At 33.0% G+C, this 12,675-nt stretch overlaps 1 protein-coding gene across 9 annotated transcripts in view; it reads left to right on the plus strand.

Annotated features, from left to right (window-relative positions):
- LOC136034934 (uncharacterized) overlaps positions 1-12,675 on the plus strand; it is a 215,602-nt gene that overhangs the window by 150,626 nt on the left and 52,301 nt on the right. For all 9 annotated transcript variants that reach the window (XR_010619299.1, XR_010619300.1, XM_065716462.1 and 6 more), the window contains exon 8: positions 4,212-4,401. Coding sequence is in view for 7 of the 9 variants with exons in the window: in XM_065716462.1 (XP_065572534.1) it covers positions 4,212-4,401 (190 nt within the window). In the remaining 2 variants the exon portion in view is untranslated. The remainder of the gene's footprint in view (positions 1-4,211; positions 4,402-12,675) is intronic.

Genomic DNA, 12,675 nt, shown 5'->3' on the forward strand with positions numbered 1-12,675 from the left:
TTGCAAAAAACAGTTGTCTTTTTTTTTAATTAAAAAAATTTTGTCTATCAAAGTTAAAGTGTGAACACCGTGTATTTAGTTGAAAATTTTAGTTTTTGTAGAATTCATAGTAAAAAAAAAAAATGTCAGGTATGATTGCTACATTTGGAAACATCGAAAAATCCGAGTGAGGCGGGGGGGGGATAAATTCAATAGGGAAGACTAAGAATGTATATAATCAAAAATAATTAAGATCTACCCCATAGGGAAGCCTCTGTTTCTACTAAATTCCTTATTTATTTTCTTTAAGGTTTTAGTGTTGTGTTTTAATTTTCTTCGAAAACGTCAGCATAATATATTCTATAGATCTAAATCAACATCTCCTGAAAGTTTCAACTCGAATTCTGATGGCAATTTAAAGGCGTGAAAAATATGTCTAGTCCCTTTGTCTCAAACCCCTCCACGAATCTTTCGCATATATTCCACGTTTTGATCATGATGATTTTCATAAACAAAAGAATATCACGCTATGAATGACTGCCCACCATGCACTAATTGACTGTTTTTTTCTAAACTCGTATTTCCAATTAACATACTCCCAATAGGTCTAACACTTGACCCTTTCGGCTGACTTGCATAAGAACATACCTTGAATGACCTATAGCTCTAACTACTCGTCTTGATGGAGCTCAATTTATGGGCATCTTTTATTTCTTGTAGTTGCAAATGTTGGGTAAGTCCCAATTTATTAAAATTATCCCTGCTTATCATTAATCTATAATAAAAACAAGTTTTTTTCAACTGAAAGCAAAGAGTAGCATTAAAAAAAAACAACGAAAAGAAATTATTCTGTAAATGAAGAGCCCCTCTTCAATACCTAGCTCCTGACACTAAATTTTTTTAGTAGTTTTAAAAAAAGTTTATTATTCTAATTAAATGACCCTTGTAATTCGGGAATTGTTCTGATAAAAATTGAGACAAATAGTCAAATTATAGCTTAAGGGGCAAGATATTGAGAAAGAGCGATCCCCTCACATGAGAAAAAATTTTGTTCCTTAAATTCTGTTGAAAAACATGGTTTTTTATTTAGTTTCTGATCATCTTTTCAAATAATGCAGGAAATCTAGCTCTCCCTCCATGGAAAACTTCATAACCCTACAGAAAACTCATCCATAGAAAGTTCCTCCCATGTAAAATACCATCCCACAAGGAAATCCCCTAGACAATTCCATTCTTCGCTAAAAGTTCCCCAGGAAAGTTTCTTGCGGACGATTCTCCTTAAAAATTCTCCATGTGATGCTTTTTAAAATTTTGAAAGAGGTTAATATTTATCATTTTCAAAATCATGCCGGAGATCTCTCCTCTGTCTGGTTGAAGTTTTTTCCCAGAAATTCTTCTTCCCCCACGAAAAATTCTGTCATGGAAATTTCTGCTGCTGAAAATTCTCCCACGAAGAAATTCCCCCGTGGAAAAATCTCCCACTGAAACATCCTCTAGGCAACTTCAACTCCCCTGAAAATTTCTCTTCAACATCTGCAAATGTAAAATTGAGTCGTCATAGGGAAAGTAAGAAAATAAAATGAATTTATATTGGAATCTTCTCAAATTCCCCCTTATAAAAAGTCCCCTTGGAAGTTTACCCGCGGAGACTTCTTTCCTCAAGGAAAACTATCCCCGTGAAATATCCTCTCTAGCATAAAATTCACCCCTCCCCCCGAAAAATTTCTGCATAATTCCTAATAACAGATGCTAAACTTGAAAAATGGACAAATTTCAAAACTGTCAACCCGTTCTTCAGGGGTTGTTTGGGGTCACCTAATCCCCAAAAGCATAGTTATTGCACCTGTCAACTATGCTGGAAAAATTGGCTAATTAAAACTTATGATCTGGTGACTTTTGAAACAAAAGGGTCGTGGGAAGGGGCTACTTGCCCCACATTCTGTTTGATCCCCTAATAAGGGCACTAGAACTTACAATTCCATTTGAATATTGCTTCTTCTTATATCCTAACACCTAAAAAGAATCCACATTAAAAGAAATCCGATATCATTCTTCTGGTAAAAAAGACGAAATTCCACATTTTTGTAAATAGGAGTTTTGAACCTCTACAGTAGGAATCTCTAATACGCTGAATCTGATGGTGCGATTTTTATTAAGATTGCTGGATTTTTTAGGGGTGTTTACCCCTTTTCAAGAATCAGGGAAATTTTCTCAGGTTTGTAGCTTTTAAAAGGTAACAGTAAACCTATTGAATCTATAGAATTTTTTTAAGAGTTTCATTGAGCCGATTCATTTCGTTACCACGAAGTGTTTGATTTAATTTCTGCTTAATTAGGAATGTAGCTAGAATCACTTAATAGGTAAACTGTTGAAATATGGCCTTGGGTTGCACCCTTTTTCATTAGAAATTAAATAAAAATCAAGAAATCGTTAAGAAAGTTTAGTAAAAACAGTGAGAACGAATACAAATAAAACCACAATAGTCTAATTTATGTCCAGAGTTTTTCTTCTTGTTTTTTTCTTTTTAACGAGGAAAAAAAATATAAAGAAAACCTATGTTTTAAGCATTCAGAAGTGATAAAAAAAGAAAAACAAAAGATTCGTCTAAGCAAAAACTTCCCTGTTAATCATTTTTGAAAAGAAATATGATTTTTTCCCTTTTCTACTACCCTAACGTTTAGATCTAGAACAATACGAGTACAAAATTGTTTTTGATCTGTAGTAACGTAGTAACCATGTATATTTTTTGACACGGAATAGGATATGATACAAAATAAAACATCATAGTTCCATATAATAAACACGGAATAAAATATTTTTAGAATCAGTTTGTCAAATAATATGGAAATCCTTATTACTTTAGCTCTGAATATTTTCCAGAAATCTCTCATAACAGTCTTTGAGGCAAACGCTCTAAAAAAAATATAGCTGCATAAAATATTCCATTTGATTTGAAAGTCAAATATGAGCATGTGAAACTGTTCCATTCTTGCTCGATTTCAAAAGGGGAAAATATAAACAATATTTCTTTGTACTTGTTCTATAAAAATGCAAATCGAATTTCACGAGTCCAAACTAATACCAACTTGTTTCCTTTAAATCTTACGGGCTGGATTGACATGTTCTTTTCCAAACTATAAAGAGCCAAATTTTTTTTATATAGCTGCTAACTTTCAAATTAAGCATGCTTTCTAGTATATTGAGATTTTGAGAGATTTTTACGCTGAGTTATTTTTTACTTGTGAAATAAGTTTTAATCTATTTTCAAGTACCAGGGACACTGAAAATGACAGCTGTATATTTGAGCTGGGTAAGAGGAAACTTTCACAACCATACTTATCCTTAGAAAAAAAATTGAATTTTAGTGAAAAAGGTGTATTTACGCAGTTTTAGGCAGTAGTGGGTGGTAAATATGGAAAAAAAAGTTGGGTGAAATATCCGTAGGAAATAAACTAAGAACAAATGACACTAAGTATCTTAAGAAGGTGCAGCTTTTTCAAAAAGTGAGGTTGTCTTTGAGAATAAACAGCTTGTTAATGTTTAAGTTTTTAAGGACGAAATGGGTCGTCAAATTTAACTAGTTACGGTCGCTTATTTAATTTTGCTGTTCAACGTGGCAGCACTGACGGACTTTAGAAAAAGTTGGGTGAAATATCTAAGTATCTTAAGAAGGTGCAGCTTTTTCAAAAAGTGCAGTTGTCTTTGAGAATAAACAGCTTGTTAATATTTAAGTTTTTAAGGACGATATGGGCCGTCAAATTGAACTAGCTACGGTCGCTTCTTTAATTTTGTTGTCCAACTTGGCAACACTGACATTAGTGTGACACTATGAACTTTGAGATAACCGAAAGAAAATCCTAGTGTTCAGGTTTCAACGGGCCTAAGATTGTTTCAGGGGAGAAACAATGGTTTTAGTTTGATGTCTTCAGTAGTTTAACATGACACAATTCAGCAAATACAAACTGTTTATATATATATATATATATATATATATATATATATATATATATATATATATATATATATATATATATATACTATATATATATATATATATATATATATATATATATATATATATATATATATATATATATATATATATATATATATATATATATATATATATATATATATATATATATATATTTATATATTCCAACACAAAGCTTAGTCACTGCCCCCTCAATGTTTTCACAATAAACATAATCATCAAAATTCCCCTTCTTCAGGTCCAAAGAACTTGAAGCAATGGTTTGCATTTCAACCTCTCGTTGACTTTACGATTGCTTTTCCAAATGACCTTGGCATCCTTACAAAATTCCAGATTGCTGCTAATATGATGGTATATGTAGACGATTTGAATATGGATATGGAAATTTCAAAGACATCTTTAGAAGGAAACTTTGATGCCACAGTGGGGTGAGTCAATGTAGAGGTTAATATGCACATTAGGAGATCCTTAAAGTATCAAGGATGGTTAGAATAAAATATGATTGTTCGGATTGATTAAGTGGATAATTATACAACCTTATACATCTGAAAAAATTAGGAGAACTAGGAAATATGACTTTAGTAAAAAAAAAGACCTCTATATGCATCTCTGCAGTTTTTTGTTGTGGTCATGTTAAATAAACAGCGAAAAAATTTACATGGGGAGAAACCAAAAAAAAATAGGCTAATAATATATGCCACCAAACAATTTAATAAGATACAACTTTCCTTTGAAGGAATAATTGTTTTTGGAAATAAAAACATTGTTAGTCGTTGAATTTTTACGGAACAAAAGCTTTGTCAAATTTAGCTAATTATACTTTACTAAATTTTGCCAATGCTACGGCCTTAGAATATGATGCTGCCTTACAAACTTCGTTATTTTGAAACAAGCCAAAGACAAAATCTTAAAATGTTGCGGTTTTCATATGTGAATAGATTTAAGATAGATTTTAGATTATAGGTCTAAGGAATAATATTTTTTATTTTATTGTGTGTTTGGTACTATAATAGACTATTTAAGGAATGGTTCTTGATGACTAAATACTAGTCATCAAATACGTAAGACCGTAAATGACTGTGGTGGACTATTCCTACGATGCTACAGCTTCTACAAATATTACTTATTACTGCTTCCAGACCACCAATACAGAGTCAGGCCTTTCAATGAAACAAAGATTTTGAGGGCTCAGGGGCCAAAGTCGTCTCTGAAAGCTCACCGCTTATAAGTTTCAACCGCTTTGCTTTTTTTTATTCTTTGAAGTACAACTTTTGTATTTTTTCTCTTTCTGCTTACTTAAACTTATCTGCAGCCACCAAAGTAAAAATTTGATTGAAAATATGTCACTGAAGCAGTTTTGTAGGTTTTTTGGTAATTAATGACTTAAATACTAGTTTGATAATATGCCAAAAGTAAGGAAACTGAAATTAAAAAGTATTGATAAATAATAGTAATTCGCTTTGAATTACTATTTTTGCAGAGCCCTTCTTGCATCAACACTTACTTCAAACGAAATTACAGTTTACAGTTACAAATATTTTCAAAAGATATGTTTTTGATTAGAATAAACAAACCTTCACCATAAAGTTTATATTGTAGAGCCTAGTAACTAAACTATTAGTAAAAGTTTCTTTTATACTTTCACGGCTAGAAAATATCCTGTTTTTGCGAAGAGGGGGACTAGTGCTTGTTACTAACCAGATTCAACTGTAATAACAGGAAAAAAAAAGAGTTTTTTGTTTGGGTCGAGCTCTTAGAGAGAATTTTAGGAATGAATTTTTCCCTGGAGCCCTCTTAAACTTCTCCCCTAATCTCAACTTTTTTTACAATTTTGTTGGCAGTCTGCAGTATATTGCATATAATTCCTCGTTTTATCGTCCTTCAGATTTTCCTATAGTTTTCTTGCAGGCACGTACGCAGGAATTTTTTTCGGAGGGGGCCCGAAACCTTCGAAACAGTAGATATAAAGTAGCACTTTTTTTTTATTTAGTAGCTAAATAGATGCAAAAAAGCATGTACATCGGAAAATACAGATTAACTTTAATCTGTAGTATTGTAGCGGATGGGGGAAAGAAGACTGAAGCCTCAAAAGTACATTTTAGGCTCAGGTTATGTTCATAGCGATTTAGAACCAGTGATTAATCTATTATATTCCACTGAAAGGGAAATTTTAGGGTTAACAGTGCAATATGAATGCTTTGGGGGGTAAGTCTTCTATTGCGAAAACGTCGACTGTAATGAAAAATGATAATTTCCAAAATTGATCCATTAAATGCTGTACTTTATCCTGAAAATGGGGGATAAACGCCCTAATATCAAGGATAATTCTATTATTGCTGTGGAAAGCAAACTCTCTTTACGAAAAAAAAAAAATAACAGTACAATCGCTAATTACTTCAAAGAGGGTAAAAAGTTAGACAGAAAATGAGTTAATAATTGGGCAGTGACTTGACCGGATAATTCCATGCTGTAAAATCCAAAAAAAAGGCTTCACACCTGTATCTAGATTCTTAATATGTGCCCTACTTTTGCCAGAAATCCCAATAAACCATGGGGAAATTAAATATTTAACAAAATTTCGGGGGGGGGATCCTGGGCCCGAAGGCCTCCCTCTGCGTACGTGCCAGTTTTCTTGTTCCATTTCTCCTTTTCAGAATTTCCTCTCATTTTCCACTTTTCATATTTCCCTCTCCTTTTCGTGCTTGTGCCTCATTCTTATACATAGGAAGTTAATAGTCACAATAATGGCATCCTTTTGTAACTACTCTTTATTCTATTCTTTATAATAGCATATATTTTATTCTATTCCTGTTATCATTTAAATCTATTATGTTTTTATTTTCCATATCCTTAGTTACCAAATTCCACGAGTGTATCAGTAATTTATAATCCAAAATTGAAGAAGCTCCAAATTTTCCATCAGAGTAACAACCAAACTTCCTACTCGAATTTCCCTTCTATAGTTGAATTTGTTGGAAAATAGAGCATTGGAAAACAATTCAAATTCCTCTTCTTCCACAGATAACTGCGTAGTAATTAACTTCACCGGAGAAAGAAGAAATAATAGGTTTCAGTTTTTTCGTGAGTGCATTAAAGGGGGGAAATAGGCAAATTGTGAAGTGTGAACATGCAATTTGTCTATAAAGTTGTGTAACGATCACTTAGAACCTTTTTCTGATTAATTAACTGTCTGGGTTAATTCAAACTGATCTAATAAATTACTAAATCGATCCTTGATAATAAAATTCATAACCAATTAGAAAAACTAAAAGATTTAATAAAAAGAGTCCTTTTGTCACTTTCATCTCTAAGGGTTGGATGGATCTGAAATTTTAGATCTTCTGAGATAAATACATAAAAAAGGTTACTAAGCCGGTTTCAAACAATTTGTGGTAACAAACTCTAGTAAGGAGTGACCCGGCTCAATAGTAAACGAAAGTCTAAAATACGGAATTTTGATACTAACAGATACATCAAAAGAGTCAGATTTTTATGCTAATTTTAAATATATAAGTTTTATCAAACATAGTCTTACCCATCAGAAGATACGAGCCTGAGTATGTTTGCCATATTTTGGAAAATAGGGGGAAACACCCCCTAAAAGTGACAGAATGACTTTTCAGCGTATCAGAGAACCCCACTTGTGTGTGCCCAAGTTTTGAGCTCCTATCTACAAAAGTATGGAACTTCGTATTTTTTGCCAGAAGACCGATCACGGGTGCGTGTTTATTTGTTGTTTTCTTATTGTTTTTTTTTTCTTTCCCCAGGGGTGATCGTATCGACCCAGTGGTCCTAGAATGTCAAAAGAGGGATAATACTAACGGAAATCAAAAGTTCTAGTGCTCTTTTCCAGTGACCAAAAAATTGGAGGGCATCTAGGGCCCCTCCCACGCCCATTTTTTCCCAAAGTCAACGGATCAAAATTTTCAGATAGCCATTTTGTTCAGCATAGTCGAAAAACATAATAAATATGTCTTTGGAGACGACTTACTCTCCCACAGTCCCCGGGGCTGGGGCTGCAAGTTACAAACTTTGACCAGTGTTTACATACATTAATGGTTAATGAGAAGTGCACAGGTGGTTTAAGGGGATTTTTTTTGTTGGAGGAGGGGGGTGGAGGGAGGGATCTACGTGGAAGGATCTTTCCTTGGAGGAATTTGTCATGGAGGAAGATAAATTCCATGAGGGTGGCACAGGATTTTCTAGCATTATTTGAAAAAAAAACACGAAAAAATAACTATGAAAAGGTTTTTTTTCAAATGAAAGTAAGGAGCATCATTAAAACTTAAAACGAACAGAACTTATTACGCATATGAGGGGTTCTTCTCCTCCTAAATACCTTGCTCTTTACACTAAAGTACTTTTAGTAATTTAAACTATTTATTCCAAGGCCTTTGTGATTCTGGGTCATTCTTAAAGAATTGGGACACAAATTTAAGCTTTATTGTAAAGAACAAGGTGTTAACAAGGGGGCAAACCATCTCATATACAAAATAACAATATATGAATATAGAAGTTCGTTAAGTAAGTTAATTCGTAAGGCATGTATATTTCTTACTAATAAAAACGTTCGTAAAAAATTAAAAGTTCTAGTTGCCTTTTTAAGTAACCAAAAACTTGGAGGGCAACAAAGCTTCCTCCCCCACCCCTTTTTTCTCAAAATCGTCCAATCAAAGTAAGAGAAAGCCATTTAGCCAAAAAATTGATAGGCCCTATGCAAATTTTGTTTTCAAACAGTTCGAGGCAACGAACTATGACAAGGAGTGACCAAGCTCAATAGTAACCAAAACTCTAAAAAATGGAATTTGGATACGAATAGTTACACCAAAAGAATTTTATTTTTATGCTGATTTAAATATATAAGATACATCAAGTTTAATCTTACACATCAAAAGTTACGAGCCTTAGAAAATTTGTCTAATTTTAGAAAATAGGGGGAAACATCCCCTATAACTCACAGAATCTTAACAAAATCACACCATTAGATTCAGCGTATCAGAGAACTCTACTGTAGAAGTTTCAAGCTCTTATCTACAAAAATGTAGAATTTTGTAGTTTTGCCAGGAGACAGATCACGGATGCGTGTTTATTTGTTTTTTGTTTTTTATTTTTGCTTTTATTCCCCAGGGGTGATCGCATCGACCCAGTGGTCCTAGAATCTCGCGAGAGGGATCATTCTAACAGAAATTAAAATTTCTAGTGCCCTAAGTCCTAGTTCTAATTTCGTTTTAATTATTCATGTGCAGTTAGCCACAATCAAAACATTCATTTATTTAAAAACCTTCAGAAATTAAATAAAAATCATGTTTTTTTAACTACAAGTAAGGAGCGAAATTAAAACTTAAAACGAACAGAAATTATTCCGTATATGAAAGGGGTTGTCCCCTCCTCAACATCACGCTCTTGACACTAAAGTTTGTCTCTGTCACAGTTCTACTTTTTAAAACAATAAAAAATTTAGCGTAAAGAGGGGGACGTTGAGGAAGGGACAGCCCATTTTATATACGGAATAATTTTTGTGCGTTTTAAATTTAAATTTCGCTCCTTTCTTGCATTAATTTTTTTTTATCTAATCCTCAAAGGGAAGATCAGCACTGTTTGATCGGAAGTTACAGTTTGGAAATGTCAGATAAGACGTTTGATCATTGCTTGACATTGAAAAATCAAGATACGACGTCTGATCGTAACTTGAAGCTTGAATATGTCAGATACGATGTTAAGGCGGGACCGCAACGACTACTCTTGAAACGCACTAATACCAGCATTTATTATGTATATTTTTACTTAGGAGGGGGAGGGCAAATAATACTAAATGAACCCTTTTCCTCAAAACAGGGATCTCGAAAAAATTTTTCTCGAAAGATTTTGAAGATTATTTGGAAGTAACGCTGATCTGTTTTCACCCTCACAACATCCAGGGAGTCACCTAAAGTTCCTAAAATAATTTATTGTTCTAAATAGTTTCAACTAATAGCTATTCAAGAAAGTTTATGGAAAAACAAAAATAATAACCACTTTCTGTCTTTCTTTTTGTTTAACCAGAAGATCTTGTATATTATTTTTGGTCACTGTTCTTCGTTATGATGTTGAGCGAATGTTCGACACAGATAACAATAGTTGGAACAGAAATTAACAACTGACAATAAACTTTAACTTAAGCCTCCAACAAGCTTTGCTTATAAAGCACTGTCTTAATTGATGTAGTGGAATAACAGTAAGAAGAATCCTTCAGTTTGTGATGGAGTGTGTCTGCATTCGGTGATTTCTAGAAATTTGGAACGGAAAACGGGGAGACAGGAAGTAAAGCTGTTTTAGCTAATGTGGACTGCTATCTCTTTCCCAGTTTTCCGTCCTTCCAGGTTGGGATTCGTGAGATAGTCTCTTCTTTTGACCGTTTCTTAGATTTTTTTTTAGCTTCCTTACTTTTCTTGGTAAACCTCGTGTTTTACCTTTCAAATTTATTGCTTGATAAAAATTCCCAGAAAACAGAACAGTTCATCTTTACTTGCTATTTTTTGATATTCCGGCCCATTTATTTTTTGCCTGCCCAGAAGGGGAAACTGGAACGGCAGTAGCGGTGTATACGAAATCCAGATCCAGATTACCAGTTTTTCTTTCCCATTTCGTAGAAAACACCGATTGTAGACGCACTAAAGCTAAAGGCTAAACTGATCACCGTTCAATTTGCCTCATTCATCTCAGTACTGAGGTGATATCCGCTACGGGCTTTGAGTGGCTTTTGGTTCAGAGTGATAGGAAGGCATGGATTCTTCTTATCGCCGTGGCATGGCCTCTTCATATGGTCTTATACATGAATTAAGAAAAGGCTAAATCTATTCTCTGCAATTTTGCTATAGGCTTTCCAACGCTGGCCTATAGAATCCATATGACCGCTATATACAAATTAAGACGGTCCTTAATGCATCTAGATGATAGAATGCATTTGAAGTATGTATATCATTGTGCCTGGAGCTTAAAAGTTACAACAATTCCTTATCCAAAATATTGCCCTGAGTAATAATCGGACTTAGCATCAAATTGAGCTTGAATTTGAGAATTCAGCAAAGCTCAATTACAATACGTATGCCTGATAGAATGCAATTTAGGAGCGTCTTAATTTCAAAAAGTGTTTTTCGAAAAAAATATTGTCCCAAAGATAGGCAAAGGCAAATATAGAAACCTTAGACAAGCAAAAATAAAGTTATTTATTAATTCAAACTTTTCACGAAGAGAAAATGCTATCAATAAATAACTGCAGTCAAATATAACAAATATTAAAATGGATAATCCCATTAAATATAAAGATAACATACACTACTATAGATGAATAAATATATCCTTAAATGAACAGAAATAAAATGAAATCAAGTCAGACTTGTAGCAAACATAAATTACCGCAACAGATCCCCCTGAACTCTCTAGAGTGTAAATGGAGCTTTACTGAAAACAGAATGTATATTAAAAATGTATTTTCTCATAGCAACTAAAATTTAAAAAGTATTGCCGAGATTCCTGTGAATAAATATCATTATAATCTGAAATAATAATCAGTTAGCCCAGTATATTAGGAAATCAAGTAATCAAGGTATAATCTATAATATCTATAAAGGTGAAACGCTTTTTAGGCATGCATATTTTTTTTTTATCTAGAACCAACTATTTCCAAAATGTATCATAGGTAGCGTAATACCGATCCCTAAGTACAGGATGATGTGGGCCCAATTTTTTTTTTTTTTTTTTTTTTTTTTTTTTTTTTTTTTAGATCAAGACACTTCGTGTAAAAGGATTTGTCGTAGTAGAGACTTCGAAAATAGCTTATTCGATTGGAAACTGGAAGAGTCTGAGTCCCTTTTCATGGCCAAAAGTAATTGGAGGGAAACCAGCTCCCCCCACGTCAACATTTCCCCAAACACATCCAAGGTGAGCAAAAATTAACATCAGTAATGCTGACAACCCCCACGCCTTCTCAAAACTAGAACAAAATTTACACTTTACTGAATACAAAATACATATTAGATGTTTTCCTCTTTTAATTTTAATAAATAAAAATTATCAAAAGTTTAAGGAACACATTTCAATGTACGTATATTAAACTAACCATCCACGGTCATTTTTTTTTTCAGTAAAGTGCAAACTATGTTCTAGTCTTGAGAACGCATAGGGGTTGTCAGCCTTATTCATGTCAATGTTTGCTCGTTTTGAGTTTGAATTGGTTATTTATTGTAATTTCTATGTGTTTTGGGTTTCATTTATTTATTGATGGTGATTCGTGGTAGTTTACGCTTGGAAGGTAATTTGAATTCATTTCTGCTCAATTTTGGCTTAATGGGGCTCTTTACTTTTCTTTGAAAGACTTATTTTGTGGTAAAAGTTTTTAAAATTAATTTTCATATAACGCATAAATACATTTCCTTAATGAACATAGTATAGAAGAAAGATTTTGTATCATAATACAAAACTATCCATAATTAAATAGTTGAAAAAACAATAATCCGAAATCGAAATTTTTGAATATTTCCTAAAACTAGAATGTAAGAAGGTATTTACAAATTATGTTCAGATTCTAGTGCTCTTAGAGAATCCAAAGTCATCAATAAAAGGGAACAATACATGCTATTCAAGATCATTAAAATACTTACTTGTGATGACTATTATGAAATCATACCCATTTGCGACGCCCAGTCAAAACTATTTTTCGACAA

Source organism: Artemia franciscana, chromosome 13, assembly GCF_032884065.1.
Source record: "Artemia franciscana chromosome 13, ASM3288406v1, whole genome shotgun sequence".
Taxonomy (NCBI): Eukaryota; Metazoa; Arthropoda; class Branchiopoda; order Anostraca; family Artemiidae; genus Artemia; species Artemia franciscana.